The sequence below is a fragment of the Sceloporus occidentalis genome, unplaced genomic scaffold, assembly GCF_023333645.1.
Source record: "Sceloporus occidentalis isolate IW3139 unplaced genomic scaffold, rSceOcc1.0.p SCAF_5, whole genome shotgun sequence".
NCBI classification, from domain to species: Eukaryota; Metazoa; Chordata; class Lepidosauria; order Squamata; family Phrynosomatidae; genus Sceloporus; species Sceloporus occidentalis.
In genome coordinates, this window is record NW_028316985.1 from 83723586 (window position 1) to 83740570 (window position 16985).

Genomic DNA, 16985 nt, shown 5'->3' on the forward strand with positions numbered 1-16985 from the left:
GTTTTATTAGGTGCTGTGCAAATAACATCTATTTACATGCATGGTTCCTACCTCAGATATGTGGTTGTAACCTTCTGCATATATATAATCCTTAGCTGGACAAAGGCAAGTGAACACAACCATTGCAGTGTAGATTTTGTACTGTTGGCTGTATTCTGATGCAAATTTTTCCTTTTGTTTCTCATCCAGGATCTGTTCTGGAAAACCTTACTAAACTGCACTTCTTTGACAAAGCTTCCCTAAAAGACTTGCTCTTCCCCAGTATCCATGATGCTGTACTCACCAGCCAGCTGAAAGGCGTCACTGCCTTACAGCTACCTTTAGACACTGTCATTTGTACTCCTACTTCATAAATTGTATGGAGATGCATCCATTGACTTCTGAGGGCTTCTCTTATTTGCACAGATTGTACAGAGCTACTTTTACGGGTATCTGACACAGTAGTGGAGCAGCTTGCATTCTGCCAGAACACTGTCTGAGGAATTGGAGGCCTTATAATTTCAAAACATGTGCTTTTTAATGAATTCAGGTGGCGCCTGAACCAATGTGCAAGTGTTTTAATAGAATTGAAGAAGCATGTATTTCCCTGCAAGTATCCAAAAACATTTTGGACTTTTTCTCTTTTTGTTCAAAAATGTGCCAGCAAATGCACTATGTTTATAAAAATATAGCACAGTATATTACTGGAAAGAGTAAAGCCAGGTGGTTCTAGACTGATCCCTCCTCTTTTCCTTAACAATATATCCAAATGCCTGTTGGGAACAGCAGATATTTGGAAACTTTGTACCAACTACTGATTGATTGCACTGTATAGATAACTTAAAGCTTATCTGACCTGATCTTTTCCCATAGTGTTGAACTGCAGGTCCCATAATTCCTCAGACAATTGCTTGGGGTATTCTGGGAGCTGATGTCCAATAGACATAATAGGTACCAAGATGGGATAGGTTGTCTTAAAGGATTTCAAGCTAGCTTGCAAAGGTTTGTGTCACATGGCTTATAATGGCTTTTAGAAACATATTTTTGCAGCTAGATTATTTGCACAGAAGTCCCAAGGCTATTTTCTGCTGAATACTAAGAGGAGTGTGCTATTTTGTGTATTTCATATCTGAACTGAATTATGAGCCCATTTGCTTGAGAATTCATTTTTCTTTATCATTTGTAATACAACAACAAAAGAGCATTCCCACGTACAGCAAGTTACTCCATCTACCAAATGAATTTCTAGCTAGTTAGGCGTGAGCAAAAGGAAGCACAGGCTGACGAACCTTCCACCCACACTAGCAGGCAGGAGAGCACATTTTAAAGATGCAACTGGCTGTAAGTAGCCTCTGTGAAATGGAGAAACTTTACAGAATTTTATTTATTGTATTTCATATGCTGTGAAAGTTTTACAGGGTCATTAAAACATTCTCAAAAATGAATGCTATGGGCAGGATCTACCAGTAACATTGGCAGAGCATAAAGCAGAATGCATGAAGCTCAACATTGGGCTTCTAACATTATATGCTCTGTGTGTTATGCTGGGGGTCCAGGAGGGAAGAGCCGTCCCATTTCCCTGGTTCCTCAACTACAGGTCAGGCACCTCCCTATATCGCCTTGGAGGTTCTTTGTCTGTGGGGGTGGACTTTAATGCTCTCAAGCTGCATTGGGCTGAGGAAGGGGGAGCATTGGAATAGGAGGTGGTGGATATCTCCCTGCGCAACATCCATCAAGGTATTTTCACCAGTGTAAGAGAGGATTGTATGGTTGTGTGTCACCAATAGGATCCTGGTTTACATCACTTAAAATTTCACTTAAAGAAATCCCTTTCTGAGCAGAGTCATCAAAAGTAGTGTGGACGTGGCAAAAATATACCCAAACAAAACACTACCTTTCCTTGTTTGCCACTTCCTGCATTTTTAGCATGCCCCTAAGGCAAAGGTCATGTTAGCAAGAGCACATCTGGATGGGCAATGCATGTTAAGAGACCTGCATCCTTTGAAACTGGGCCATGATCTTGCATTGCACTGGTAGGTTGTGAAGTTCTGCTTGGTAGAGTCACATCTCACCCCCTTCCCCAACATACATAACCTGCCTGTTTTCTGGCTTGTGTCCCCCCCCCCACCCACCCCGTGGTCATTCAATGGCTAGGGAAGGATGAGGGACCGTCAGCTAGTTGCAGGAAGATGATGTCACCTGGTTCCTTTGTTCTTCCTGTGGCTGGCTGCTCCTCTTCTCCTGGCCACTGAATGGTTTGGAAAGGGGATGCTCAGACTCTAAACAGGAATGTCGCTTAGAAAAGGAATTGCAGCATGAAGGTGGTGAATTACTTCTATGTCACTGACAAGATGCCAACCATGGTTATGATCAAGCTGAAGTGTAGTATTTCCAGTGCTTTGAATGAGGAATTTGGGCATGACCTTAAATGTCTCCAACTGAAAGGATCAGTGGATTATAATCTTGCCAAATTAGCATTATACTAGTATTATACTAGCCTTCCTATGGCACCTCCATCCCCTAAATGCAAACCAGATTTTTAAAAATGTTTGTATACCAAAAATCCCTCTAACCTATGGTCCCCTTGGAAAGGATGCAGTACTATCATAATGGAGTCCTTCATTGTTACATTAAAAAGTGTTTTTAGTACCTTCTTAAAGAGAGCAATTTTTTCAAGGTATAAAATGTTAATGCTGATCCCTGAAAGCAAAAACTGGGCTTAATTTAATTTACATTTGTACTGATGCTGCTTGGCTTTGTTGTATAGAAGTGGAAAGAGGAAGTATTTTCCCATTTTATATTTGAGAGGACTACACTTTTGCAACAGGTAGGAATTTCTGGGCCTTTCTAGAACACATTGTGTGCGCATGTAGTCAGGTGATATTTTGATACATTTTGTAAACTGGGGTTTGATTGCCCTTTTGTGTCTGTATACATTTTGCCTACCTGCTTACAGTGCTTTTTCCTTTTTATACACAAATATTTCTGTTGTGTATTGTTAAAAGTGTACAAATCCAAAATTAAAAGCCATTCAGAATTACTGTATCTTGACTTCTTCAAATGATTGTCTTGTAATGTTTCAATTTGTTACCTTTTATCCCCTTATGTCTATCACTAACACCGTTCCCATACTGCTAACACTTCTAACCCCGACGATTGTACACTGTATATGCTTCTGCATAAATCTTGACAATCTGATTAAGAACACGGTCCTTTTTCACACACAGGAAAGCACACAAGAATCATAGAAAATTGAGACTCTTAGATTTGGAAAAGGCCTCATTGGCCATTGAGTCAAGATAGCCACAGGGGATCCCTTAGTTCTTGCAGCCAATAAACTCCTAATGTGCTTTCAGGTTCTCCCCTCCTGTAATGTCAAACCAGTAGCCATGGTCCTACCCTCGGGCAGCAGAGAACAAGCCTACTCCCTCTTCTGACAGCCCTTGAGAGAAAGAGTTGCAATCATGTCTGCTCTCAGTCTTCTCTTCACCAAACTGAACATGCCCAGCTCCTTCAACCTTCCCTCATGTTGTTCTCCTTACCTCTTAGCTAAATGCTTGCACATCTCTCTCTTCACAGGCCACAGGGAGCTGTTCTGTAGCCTTTTGTGCTGTCCAAAACCTTCCCATGACATAGTGGCTCTATTCACATGTGGGGAGGAAGGGGGCAGCAATTCAGATGTGGCTGCTCTAATCTCTCAGGGGGAAGAATTCAGGTGCACTCCAACTGGGTGTGCACCTGCCTTTCCTCCTCTCTTGAGCTGAGACCAACAAGTTCTTCATCATTTCATTTGTCTCTCTGCTCCCTCCTCTTCCCAGCTGTGAGCAAAGATCCCATCTAGGGGCTGACAGCTGCCAGGATAGGGAGAGGATATGGAACACTTATGTTTCAGTCCTTAACCTAATAGAATGAAGCTAAAGAATGTGAAACTACCTCTTGTAAACATGATAGATTAGGAACCTGCCAGACCTTTCCTTTGTGAGATCCAGTCTACAGAATATGGCTGAAACTTGCTTTGACAGCTGAAATGAAGTACAGAAAATCCCTGTGAAATATCAGCTCAGTAGTTTCCTTCAAGAATAGGTAATTCAATTTTGTACCCCTGATAACTTCACTTGTTCCTTGATAAATACACTAGCTGCCTGGTCAGTATTCCCAAAAGGCTGTATTTTGAGATGGTACAAAAACAATCATAACCAGTTCTATTTAATCACAGAAATGTTGGCCAAAATTCTGTATCAAGTACTTAGTTAAGTATATTTAATTATAACCTTTCAAACCCACCTCCTATTCCCCCCCCCCAAAAAAAAATAACTTGACTGAAATGTAATTCACCCATGTTCCAATCGCTCACCAAAAAGGACTCCTCCCCATGCAGATGATGCTTTGTAAAGCAGGTTGGGAGGGGGGGGGGAGGAAGTTACAATTGTGGCAATAGTGTCATCATCACAACTAAGTAATACCTGTGAATACAAGCTATAGATGGGTAAATCTAGGTAACTATTTTGCATTCATGGCTACCACTTAGTCATGTTTGTTACACTGCTGTCACATTCATAACTTACCCCAAACATAATTTATACAGCATCAGCTGCAAAGGGAGAAGGAAATCATTCTGCTGGAAACTGGAGCATGGGTGAATATTTACATCAGGTTTGGGGATGGGGTCAAGTCAGAAGAGATTACTTAGGGGCAGCCACAATACGCTGGCATGGGGGCATCGCGTTTAGACGCCACACACCCTGACACTGCCCCCACACTGGCATCACACTGCCTGTCCGACCAGACGGGGGGCAGTGTCGTGATACTCCGGCATTTATACACCACACATTATAGGAGTGTTGAAAAACTGCCCTTTTTCCTGCACAAAAAGGAGAGGCATTTTGCCGCTTCTTTTTAAGCTAGAACAAGCCAGATTAGGACCGCAGCAACCACATGCCACATCCCCAATCCAGTGCTCCAAGGGGCAGCATCAAGCCACCCCATACGACCATCTGTTTCAGCCCTTAGTTAAGTGCACTTCACTATGTAGCTGATACAGCATTCTGATTACTCTATGTAAGAAAAATACCATCACCAACAAATGTTGCCAAACCATGCTCACAAGGGAAGTTTCAGCAATCTTGAAAGAACTGAAGTTTTCAAAGTTAAGAAAAATCTTAAAGAAAAAAACTTAATTGGCATCCTTAAAAAAAGAAAGTATTCAGCTATGAAATGTTGACACAGAAAAGGCTGACAATCTTGATAGATTAGTGTGAATGAAGGAACACAGAAACAGTGCTGCTGTGCTACTTTATCATGTATGGGAAAGGGGTAGAGTACCCAAACATTAGATTTGGCAAGTATTCACTGATATGTGTTAATATTTTAAAAACAAAAAAGCTCACTTGCCGCCTCATACTGAACAAAGCAATAAAGCTGAACACGTGACCTTTCAATAACTGCCACCGCATAATCTGGAATGTTGCTTTTATTTCCAAATTTGTCCAACTATAGTTAAACTACACACACATACCACCTATTACTTTAGATAAGGTTTATCAGTATAATGAAGAGATTTCTTCAGGAGACCCAGGATTAGTTGTAAGTCATATAGCGGGGTGTAGCACTGAACTTGGCATATGATTTGATGACTTTGTTCACAGCTTCCAAGAAGTCTTTTTCAGTGGCAATTTTTCGCCTGGCTCTGATGGCAAACATACCTGCCTCTGTACAAACACTTCGGATTTCAGCACCTTATAAGGAAAAACAGAACATTTATTAGGAACCTGAAGCAACTATCACCGCCAAAGGAGGAATAGCAAGCAGATACGAGCCCTTTGACTTACCAGTGCTGTTAGGACACAGTCGAGCCAGCAACTCAAATCGTATGTCTCTTTCAACACTCATTGAGCGTGCATGTATCTTAAATATGTGGGTTCGTCCCTAAAATCAAAGAAAATATGAGAGCTCACCTCCAAAAAAATTAAAAAATGTACAGTCATGAGATTAATAGTAAAGCAAATTACATACAATAAATCCCCTTGTATCACCAGAGGTCCAGCATGGGTCCTGTCTACACCACCTTACTGCACTGCTCATTCACTTGGAATGATGGCACTGAGCAGGCATCAGCCTCAACAATTCTCTTGGCTGACCTTTCTGTGGGATGACTCCCTGTGCCCACCCTTACAGAGAAGGCAGGTGAACAAGCAGCCTGAGGATACCCCTAAGATACCACTTGCCAAATAGACAAGTGAATGGTGCTGAAGATTGGCCTTGCCCTACCTCCTCCTTCCCATAAGAGATAAAAATCAGTATTTGTGTGAACAGAGGTAATCTTAACTTAAGAGCACATTCACCCAGAGTCACCTGGTTCTTAATAGTTAGAAGCTGTTATGGATGGTGACAACTCTGGCTCTGGCTCCTCCCACTGCTAGCATGCAGCTCATGAAAGATCACCTCTAAGGAAATGTAATGCCTTGGTGGAAAAAGGTTACTGACTTGTGATGTAAAATGACTACAATGGACCCTCGGTATCTGTGGGAGATTCATTCCAGACACCCCCCCCACCACGGATACCAAAATCCATAGATGCTCTAGCCTGCATTGTCCCCAATAGTGGCACGTGCATGTGGCTGTGCCACCACTGGGATCAATGCAGGCTTGCCATTTGCAGATGTTTAAATCTGCGAATTGAAAGTCCACAGATACCAAGGGCCCACTGTATTTGACTCCATCACAGATGCTCATGTAAAAACAAGGTAGCTCAGAGAACTCATGTTAAAAAAAAAATCTTTCCCATTATCAAACACGAAGAGGGGGGGATATAGATTGTTTTCAACCTCAGTTACCCAAATGGCAATAAAACCATTCTAACCTCCAGATCTGGTAGACTAAATTCAATTTTCCTATCCAATCTTCCGGGTCTCATTAGTGCAGGATCTAAGGTATCAGGTCTGTTAGTTGCCATCAGCACTTTAATATTTCCTCTTGGATCAAAGCCATCAAGTTGATTTATCAGTTCTAACATTGTGCGTTGGACTTCATTGTCTCCTCCAGCACCATCATCAAAGCGAGCTCCTAGAAACAGATATCATTTACAGATGTCAAACAAAATCAAATGGTTTATTTACATTAACAATATAGACTAAAACAGAAGAATACAACTAAAGGCCAATTATAATATTAGAAAACAACTTCAAAGAATTCAATAGATGCTGCACTAAAAACCACTGAATTTAACCATTTAAAGGTATTTGAAATGCAGCAGCAGAGTAAAAAAATCTATCTAACAAGAAAATATCTAACAAGACTGACATACTAATGTGAGATCCGCACCCTTGAATATATGCAATGGGGCTACTTCCGCTATTTGCATTGGCACACACATGGGGGCATGCTCCATTCAAGCCTATGGGGCTTGAATAAGCAGGAACCTCCATTTGCGCAGGGGGTACGGAACAGATTCCCAGCAAAAGCAAAGGGCCAAATGTACTTCTTTCTCTACCAAATCAAGGATGTTGCTGCTATCTCCACTCTTTTTCCTGGTCTGCTCCCCAATGTGCTGAATTTGTGGAGATGTTTTCAAATGCAAGCTGTCCACATGTGCTTTCCAAAATGGTAAACCCCATGGTCGAATTATCTATACTATAATTCACATTTATTATGAACCAGGCAAGTTTTTAGTCATATTTTAAATATTAATCGATCCAATCTTTTATGGTTCCTACTATCTGATGTTTACTATGCCAGTTGGGCTAAATTTTATGAAAGTAAACTAATTTCTGTGGGTTTAAATTTTGATTCTCTCCTTTTACTAAACGAAAAGGAGTGTCTTGAATCTATTAGGGTCTGCCTTGCAGAGAGAATGTCAACTGACATATCCAACTCCTCCTAGAGTGTGTTCTCCTGCGATGCTTGGCACCCTCCCCCCCCCCCCCTTTTGCAGGGTAGGATAATGGACTATTTTCAAACCCTTTCACTGCTGGTGTTGAGGAAGGCCTTTTTGTTTGCAAGATTGAATGTACACCCCTCAGATGTGACCAGGGGCAGATATTTGCAGACCCCATTTTTGAATCGTGTATGTCACTGTGATCAAGCTCCAGATGTTCTCCATCTTATTGTATTGCTTTGTCCATTGCATATAATTCTGAGGGGGAAATTGTTAAGAAGGTTATTGGAAATGAATATCTGTTTAGATGGGTTATCAGTGGAATACTTATTGGAAGATCGGAATCCACATGTTACCAGGTTAATGGCCAATTTTCTGGTGGAGGCAACAAGATTATGGCTTAAATTTTAATAATGATCCTGAAGTTTTATTGTAAATGCATGTTGTTTTTCTATGCCTAATAAAGGTTGACTAACTGACTGACTAAATATTAATCACTCAGTGTAAAAACTCTGACATTTTCAATCAAAACAAAGCACATTAAAGATAAATCAAGACAAGATGATAGCAGGATAAGAGGAAGAGCTGGCTAGCAGGTTGGAATTATTTTACTTGCATTTCTACATTCTATGTTGTCCAAGAAACTGAATAAAAGCAAACATATGCATGATGATACCAACCTCCAATAGCATCTATCTCATCAAAGAAGATAAGACAAGCTTTCTTTGTTCTGGCCATTTCAAAGAGTTCCCGAACCATTCGGGCACCCTATTTTTAAAAAAAGGGAGAAAGAAAAATTATAATTTATTTTACATAAACTAGGTCTTCCCAAATAATCCAGACAGGGCAAAGACATTAGTCAGAGAACAAATATATGCAGTCTTGAGACATCTGTTTAGTTGCAATCCCTTCAGCCCATGCCATAACTATGCCTGTCCACTGCTAACCCAGGGAAAAAAATTAACTGCACTTCATACAATCTCTCCTACTCAGTCAAGATATCTTATTTCAATCAGACTGGGGAATAACAACATTACAGGCAAAGACAATTAAATCATAAGAAGCAGCCAATTTGTGCACTATGGTATAACCATAAAAGCAGTATGAGTAGAATTTTTTTTTACAGCCTAGACTCTTGATCTCCCACAGTATCAAGCTTACAGCATATTTATTACCTCTCCCACATATTTCTGCACCAGCTCAGATCCAATCACTCGGATGAAGCAGGCATCAGTCCTATTCGCAACAGCACGAGCACAGAGGGTTTTGCCTGTCCCTGGAGGGCCAAAGAGAAGCACTCCTTTGGGAGGCTCAATCCCAAGATTGACAAATCGTTCTGGCTGTGGTGGAAGGGAGAAAAACAAATTTAGACAACATTACGCACAAGATTTAAAACCTCAGATGACAATTACATGTCCCCTTCCAATACTGAATCCAAGTACCCACAAAGGCCTTGAATAAATTGTCCAAGATTATCACAGCAACACCATGACAGTGATTTAGTTCACTATCAGGAAACTGTTCATTTTTAAAGATGTTATCACTCAAACCAAGAGGGTCTGAGAGCTCAGAAAAATTACTTTTTTAAAAAATTATGATTTGAGAATCCTTCAACCAGCAAGGCCACTGGGAGATGCTGCAGTGGAAGACAAATCCCATTTCAGTTTTTTTTCTTTAAAAGGGCACAGGAGGAGTGCAGAACAGTGACAGGGTCACACTGGTCCCCTATGCTTTGTCTTCTCCTTTGGAGAAATGACATGATAAGGCTGCTGTGTTCATCTCAAGAGTCTACAGCAGTAATGAGAAATGTCTGGCTCTCCAGATATATTAAGACTTCAACTCCCAGAAGCCCCAGTGAGCATGATCAATGGGAAGGAACCATGGAAACTTTGGTCCAAAACATCTCAAGGGCCAAAAGTTTCCCACTCCTGGCCTAATGGCATCTAAATAACTGCTACCGGAGGCAAAACAATGGTCTGGGTGGAGCTTCATCTGACCAAGCAAAACAACTGACTGTTCCCCAAAAGTGAGCAAAAGGAACATCCTCTTTCTTCACAATTTAAAAGTAAATCTGTTCAACAATAATTGAATTACTGGGTTTTTATTTTTATTTTATTTTATTTTTTTGGCTTCCTCTAAAAATTATTCTGTAGACCAACTATTGATTTTGCTAACTTATTTTGTAATCTGTAAAACATCTGGTAGGTTATGAAAAGTAGAACACAAATAATTTATAAAAAAATAAAGAACTGACAACCTGAGCATTAGTCTCAAAGTGGGTATGATCCCTTTGAATACTGATTCAGACTAACACAGCTATGCCTTTGAATTTTAATTCACTAGAATACTTACATGAAGCAAAGGCGTTTCCACCACTTCTCTGAGTTTCTCAATCTGTTCCTTGCAGCCACCAACATCGCTGTAAGTAACATCAGGTTTTTCCTCCACCTGGGTTACAGAATACATGTATGAGCCTCTTTTACTGTTTGCAACAGCAAGGTTTTACATGTTTTATGGAAGAAGAGTAGAAGGGGGCAGTGAGGAAGATTAGAAAGCTTAAAAATGCAAAGATAAGCTAACAAAAAAAAAATCCTCACCTGCATCATGGTAACAGTTGGATCAATCTTTGGAGGTAGAGGGATATGGATCTGATACTTGTTTCTGTCAACACTGCAGAAAGTTAGGGGGAAAAAACCCACAATAATTTAATACACACATTACAGCTCTCCAACATCCTTCTGTCAATGTGAGAAGAGATTCAACATCAACAGTTTTAAACTGGTATTTACCACTACAAACCAACTGCATCTGCATGCAGAATATTGTCATCTTGACAACATAGTAACGCACTAAAGGAACACAATTGGACTGGCATTGGCAAACCAAGCCTTTTCAGTGGCAGCATCCCAGCTGTAAAACTCCCATCCAAGAATGGCCATATTAATCTTTTCTCTAATATATTTAGATGAGGCGTGAAGATATTTTTTATTCTACCTACAGATTCTTTTATCTAATGTTCTCTAATTACATTATTTTCTTTTAAAAATAAAACATGCACCCACTGTATGGCCAAACACATATATAGCCACCACATTCAGCCTAACCTACAGTTCTAGAATCTAAGAAAAATAATCAGTATTAACTCACCCAACTCTCATCCCTTCTTCAATGTCAGTAGGGGCCACTTGATCACTAAGATCCACCACAAACTTGGCAAATTGCTTAACATTGATGATGTACTTGGGGTCTTCAGAATCTGCATTTATTATCTTTGTGCACCTAACCAGAAGAGAAAGAAATTAAACAAGCAGTTTGAGCACTAATTAAGCTTTAACCTATCAACAATAAATCAAGTGTCAATCTCAGTCCAGAGTGTACGATGTATATTCTGTAATATTAATCCAAGAGCCATTCATAACCTCAACTAAGCATGCAATTAGCAAAACAAAATTTGTTCTTTTTCTGTGAGATAGTAAGACTAAAAACTATTTTCTGTTTTTTCTGTTTAAGCTAAAAACATTTTCTGTGAGATAGTATAACTAAAGTACTTTTCATCTTTTCATAAAAACCACAGTATCACCAACATGGAAACAGCACCACCCAAATAAGAATAACTTCAACTGTAATTCTCATCGCTGGACCTCAAACACCCAGACATATTGTCTGTATCACTAAAATGGTTGAATGCAGCTATGCTGGTGTGTAACTCACATTTAAACTAAGGCATATAACTAATTCCTAGGAACCAGATCTGGGTGAAAACCAAAGTCGTAGCATTTGTGTTGTAACATAATTACAATTAATATCACATAAATATATGACAAATATAGATTATAATTACTAGATTTCATTTGTAAAAGTGAGAAAAGGCCAGTTTTCTTTTCTTAATAGGGATTGTTAATTAGGTATGAAAAACAGAATGCTATTCTTTGTTTCTATGGCTGACCAGCTGAAATATATGCCTACCTTGCTACTTGCAGTGGCTGCTCACTTTGAAGGGTTTGTTTATCTGCAGCCAGATCCCAGAGAGCTGGAGGAGCCAAGCCAGTGTCTGACTCTTTAATGCCTACAAGGACAAGAGAGAAGAGAGCCACGTGCTACTTATCGTATATCCTCGACTATAGTTTAACAATCTATGCCCAAAAATTGACCCTAAAATTCTTATATGTGGGTCAGTACAGTAATACTGCTCAGAAAGCCCCTAAAAGAAGCACTGCAGGATGCCCCACTCTCCATGCTTCAGTAGTAATTTATGAAAGAACTACCAAGGAAGGTGTGTGTGTGTGTGTAAGAGATGATTCCCTTCTCAATTCAATGTTAAAACCTCTCCCTATCCTCCTTCTCTTTCTCCTCCTCTGGATCTCTCTGATCACCAAACACCCCATTTCCCTACACTTCCTTCCCTTCCCAATCTGATATTAAAACCTTCCCTCTCCATCCTCCTCCTCCAGATCTCTCTGACCACCAAATACCCCATTTCCCTCTGCTTCTTACCAAAGTGGTACCTATTTATCTACTTGAATTTGCATGCTTTTGAACTGCTAAATTGGCAGAAACTGGGACTAGTGACAGGAACAAACTTCATCAAGGAGCACTTGGGCCTTGAAATAACGGCCTCGCAATCATCAGAGTCAGTGTCTTAACCGCTGAACCACCATGTCTGTCCAGTTTTTAATAAATATATTCATACAAAAAGAGATATTTAAAAACAGGTTTAGTTAAGTAGTCAAATAAACTCTAGCAATCGTTACAACAACTTTAAAGCTGAAAAACTGTGGTTTTACCAGCATTATTCAGAAAGATCATACATTTAAAATGGGGACCTCTAACCCCTAGCTTATGCTTTTAATAAACACATACCTGTAAGTTCATTTATTTTTTTAAGTAACTGCTGAATATCATCTTCCACTTGTTTAATCTGCCTTGAGTATGTGCTCTGGCCCTAGATTTGAAAGAGATTATAAAGTTGAGGAAATCAAGAGAAATTAGTGGGTATATGAACAAACTATTGTAATGACTGGGCCACCAGTCATTTGAGGACTTCTCTCAGACAACAAAGGGTTAAGCTGGGGGGAGGTACATGCTAATGAGATTTACATCATAGTTGACCTAAGGCCCAACTGGCCAATCAGTGTAGCAGGACCAGGAGTTGCAAGAACCTTCCAACAGAAGTCTTTAAAAAGGGCTCTGAGACCATGTTGCCTGAGTCTTTTCTTGATGCAGTCTATGTGGCTGTGAGTCTCTCCCTTGTGAGGCCATCCCATTTTCTATGACCCACACCTATGAATATATGAGCTTTCCAGGTCAAGATGCCATCTACCACTTACTGCACCCTCTGCAAGGTCTCAAGGACAGCTTGGCTACCCAAGTCTATCTTGACAGCTGGTGATGGATACAGAATCTGGCATCTTCAATACACAAACAATGTGTGAGCCATGATGGTTAAAGCTTTCAAACGCCTTGATTTCATTTTAAATAGATGCTACTGTTTTTAAACTTATGTATCCAATGTAATGGGAATAACAGCTTGTGACTACAAAGAGAAAAGGTTCAGATATTTCTGTTAATACCAATTCAGCCCTTCCATGGCTTGGCTTTGCAAATAAGGCACAAACTTACTCCAAAGTTCATTGTCCTAGCAAACTGCACATGAAAAGCAAGCAAGATCTTCTAATCTATTTGCTCCTGAATATTCAGGCTTTCAGTCTGCATCTTGCAAGATGGATTTCATCTTGAACAGATGGTAATTTAAGGATTTAAAATCTTTCAAGCCGAGGAGAGGTGGCAATCATGCGGGCCTCCAGCTGCAACTCCCCTCCCTCCTAGCCAGAACATTCAATGCTAAGAAATGATGGGAGTTATAGTCCAACAACATCCAGAGGGCCACACATGATTCCCAAATCCTGAGCTAGAGTGACAATACTTTAAGCACAATCCTATGTATATTTACTTGAAAGTGAATTACTTGGAAGCACTTACATAGGTTTTCAGCAAGGCAATGTCACCTTCATCCAAAGCTGAAAGAGATATGACATACAACATTTTAAAAAACCAGCTCCATTTTGCAATACATTCCAATGGATAATTACAAGATCCAGTTGACACTGAGCATTACAGAAATCCTTATTACAGTTAAGTGCTGTTAATCAAGTAAGACTGTAACCCTTAACTAACAATTTCCTGAACTCTGTTAAACTTATCTGAGCAAATAGGAGTATAACTGCCTTTATAAAAATACATAAACAAAAATAGTTTGTTTTTAAAAAATATGCTTTATCGTTCAAATTACCTTCTAAGAGAACTATTTTGGGGGCAAAAATAATCAGGAAGCATTTAATGCCATCCTGACTCTGAAACTAAAGAATAGACATGCTGGCAATTTGAAGGACAGTTGCCCATTCAATCTAATAATCTGAATCTGCTTCCCAAGCAATCTGCACTGGTATATTTGAACATTGTGACAAAACAGTGTACTAGTGCTCTGGCTTGTTCAATCCCACTAGAGATTAACCGCTCAAAGAGTGTAACTATACTACACCATTATAGCCATGTGAGGCCTCTTTAACTTCCATCACCAGAATCCTGAGACTCCTGAGGGGACAGCATTGCCAGAATGAAAGCAGGAAAGGGCTCCTGTACCTTTAATGGGTGTGTAGAAGAGGATGCTTTGGCAGGTGTTGCTTCTTACTTGGTTGCCCAATAAGCAATACCTGCCAATAAGCATGGCTGCATGACTCTGCTGAAATACCCTCTTCTAAGCATCCATTAACAGGAGCAGCTTTGCCAGAATGAAAGCAGGCAAAGGCTCATGCATACCTTTAATGGATGTGCAAATAACGACATTTCAGCTGAGACCTCTTTCACTTCCAATTTTCCAGTCAACAGGATCCTGAAGGGGCAGAATAAAAATTGATGAGGGTTCATGTACCTTCAGTGGATGTTTAGAAGAGGGTATTTCAGCAGGTATTGCTTATCATGCAGCCAAGTAAGAAGCAATAGCTGCTGAAATGTCCTCTTCTACACACCCATTAAAGGCACAAGAGCCTTTCCCTGCTTTCATTCTGGCAACACTGTCCCCTAAACTGTCTCTTGCAGCACTTCCTTTATTTGGGTTATAACTATATGTTAAGAGCCATTTCCAAATTGTTTACAATCCAAAGCAGAGGGAGGGAGGAATGACAATAAACCTAACTATGGCTGCGTCCACACTGGAGAAATAACCCAGTTTGGCACCGCTTTAAGTCTTTCTTTGGCTCAAGGCTCCGCTCTGGGCCCCACAACAAACTCCAACTCCCAGAATTCCATAGCCTTGAGCCAAGACAAAGAGTTAAAGCGCTACCAAACTGGGTTATTCCTCCAGTGTGGATGCAGCCTACGGCGCATGCGCACTAGCATCCCAGCCTGGGCTCACCGCGAATGGGCTTATCCTCCTTCTCCTCCTCTTTGGTCTTGCGCTGGTCAGCGCCCAGGTAGTCAGGCATCGCGTCGGCCTTTGCGGAGCCACAGACGAAGATAAAGGACTCCCTCTTCAGACGCAGGCAACACGCATGCGCAGATCGTCACTCCCCCTCTGGTCCGCGTTACGCAGCACTTCCTGCTGCCAAGGAGAGGAAGTGACGTCTAACGAGGTGGCGCCGCACCAACTCACTCCCCACCGGAAGTGGCCATGGGGGAAAGGAAAAGCTGACGGACCAGTTTTATTTGCGGGGGAGGAAAATAAATAGGACTCAACCAGCGCCTTGGGTGTTAGTTTAGAAGCCATCATTCGGCCATAGAGATGAAAGAGTGAAAGGCGGTCTTCTACGTAACTTCCGGTTAAAAGTGGTGTATCAAGACTGCCCTTCCCACTCAAAACGCTCACCGCACGCATCAGTTCCGGGGACATTTTGGGCCAAAACACACTGCAGAAATAATCCATTTTGAGGCTACTTTAACTGCCCTGGCTCAGTGCTAGGAACTGTAGCTCTGTGAGACATTTAGCCTTCTCTGACATAGAGAGCTCTGGTGCCACAACAAACTAGAGTTCCCAAAATTCCCTTGCACTGAACCAGGGAAATTAAAGCGGTCTCAAACTGGATTATTTCAGCAGTGTGCTTTGCAGCTTTGTCACCAAAAATGACCTTTAAGGATGGGAGGCTTGAAAGCAAATGAGTGCAGTGGTTTCCTCTTCATGTTTTCAGTTTGGGACTTTTTTGCTGTTTTCAAGGGACAGCAGGGCCCTACTCTTCCAACATTAGACGGTCTATAGTTCCCATTTAAACTGTTGTGGTGTTGTTTTTATTGTGTGCCTTCAAGTAGTTAAATTCCAGCTTATGGCGGCCCTAATGCAAACGTATCACAAGGCTTTCTTGGCAGGTTTTGTTCAGAGGAGGTTTGCCATTGCCTTCCCTTGAGGCTGAGAGAGTTTCTTCAGAGGAAGGTTTGCCATTCCCATCCTCTAAGGCTGAGAGGATGTGCCACCCAAATGATTTCCATGGCCGAGCTGGGAATTTGAACCCTGGTCTCCAGATTCATAGTCAAACCGGTACACCAGCTTTTGTAACTGGGTACAAAAAAATCTTATCTGCCTTGGCTTTATGGCAAACCTATGAAAATTAGGGACCTGTTAATGAGGAACCACAGTTTTCATCCTAATTTTTTCTGCGGTGGCTTGAGGAACATTCACATAGAAGCAAATGAGAGTCTATTGACCTAGTAGTTGGCAACTTTGGCAGAAACTGAACGACAGAAAGAGAGAAAGCTCAGAAATCCTGCCCTCAAAGCCTTAATACAATTGGAATTGTATTCTTTCCATTAACAGTTATATAAGGTATCTCTGCTCTGGGGATTTTTAAGGTTATCATATGTTGCTATGGGTCCAAGACACACTGCAGGAAAAACTCAGTTTGAGGCCACTTTAACTGCCATTGCTCAGTGCTGTGGAATTCTGGGAAAGGTAGACATTTTGTGAGACGCTGAGTCTCCTCTGTCAGAGAGACAGAAAGAGAGAGAGAGGTCTGGTGGTGGTGGTGGTGGTGCTTGTGCCACAACAAACTACACTTCCCAGGATTGCATAGCACCATGGAACCATGGGATTACTGTACTTCCGGTGACCCCACCCCTCCACGCCCCGGAAGCTGTTGCCTGGTCCTCC

General features: G+C 41.0%; 2 protein-coding genes across 4 annotated transcripts in view; one reads left to right on the forward strand and one right to left on the reverse strand.

Moving 5' to 3' along the window:
• The window catches only part of LOC149312409 (prestin-like), a 46991-nt gene extending 43972 nt beyond the window's left edge, over window positions 1–3019 (forward strand). For all 3 annotated transcript variants that reach the window (XM_089524582.1, XM_089524580.1, XM_089524581.1), the window contains exon 19: window positions 190–3019. In XM_089524582.1, coding sequence (XP_089380708.1) covers window positions 190–353 — 164 coding nt within the window. In that variant the 3' untranslated portion in view covers window positions 354–3019. The remainder of the gene's footprint in view (window positions 1–189) is intronic.
• Window positions 3020–5411: 2392 nt separating this feature from the next.
• LOC149312410 (26S proteasome regulatory subunit 7) lies at window positions 5412–15443 on the reverse strand. The gene is made up of 12 exons (XM_089524583.1): window positions 15264–15443; window positions 13832–13869; window positions 12713–12794; window positions 11819–11918; window positions 11000–11131; window positions 10450–10522; window positions 10205–10300; window positions 9028–9192; window positions 8533–8620; window positions 6839–7041; window positions 5808–5904; window positions 5412–5714 (listed from the first exon to the last, which is right to left on the reverse strand). The coding sequence occupies exons 1-12, from the start codon at window positions 15331–15333 to the stop codon at window positions 5557–5559; spliced, it is 1302 nt and encodes a 433-aa protein (XP_089380709.1). The 5' UTR covers window positions 15334–15443; the 3' UTR covers window positions 5412–5556.
• Window positions 15444–16985: the final 1542 nt, after the last annotated feature.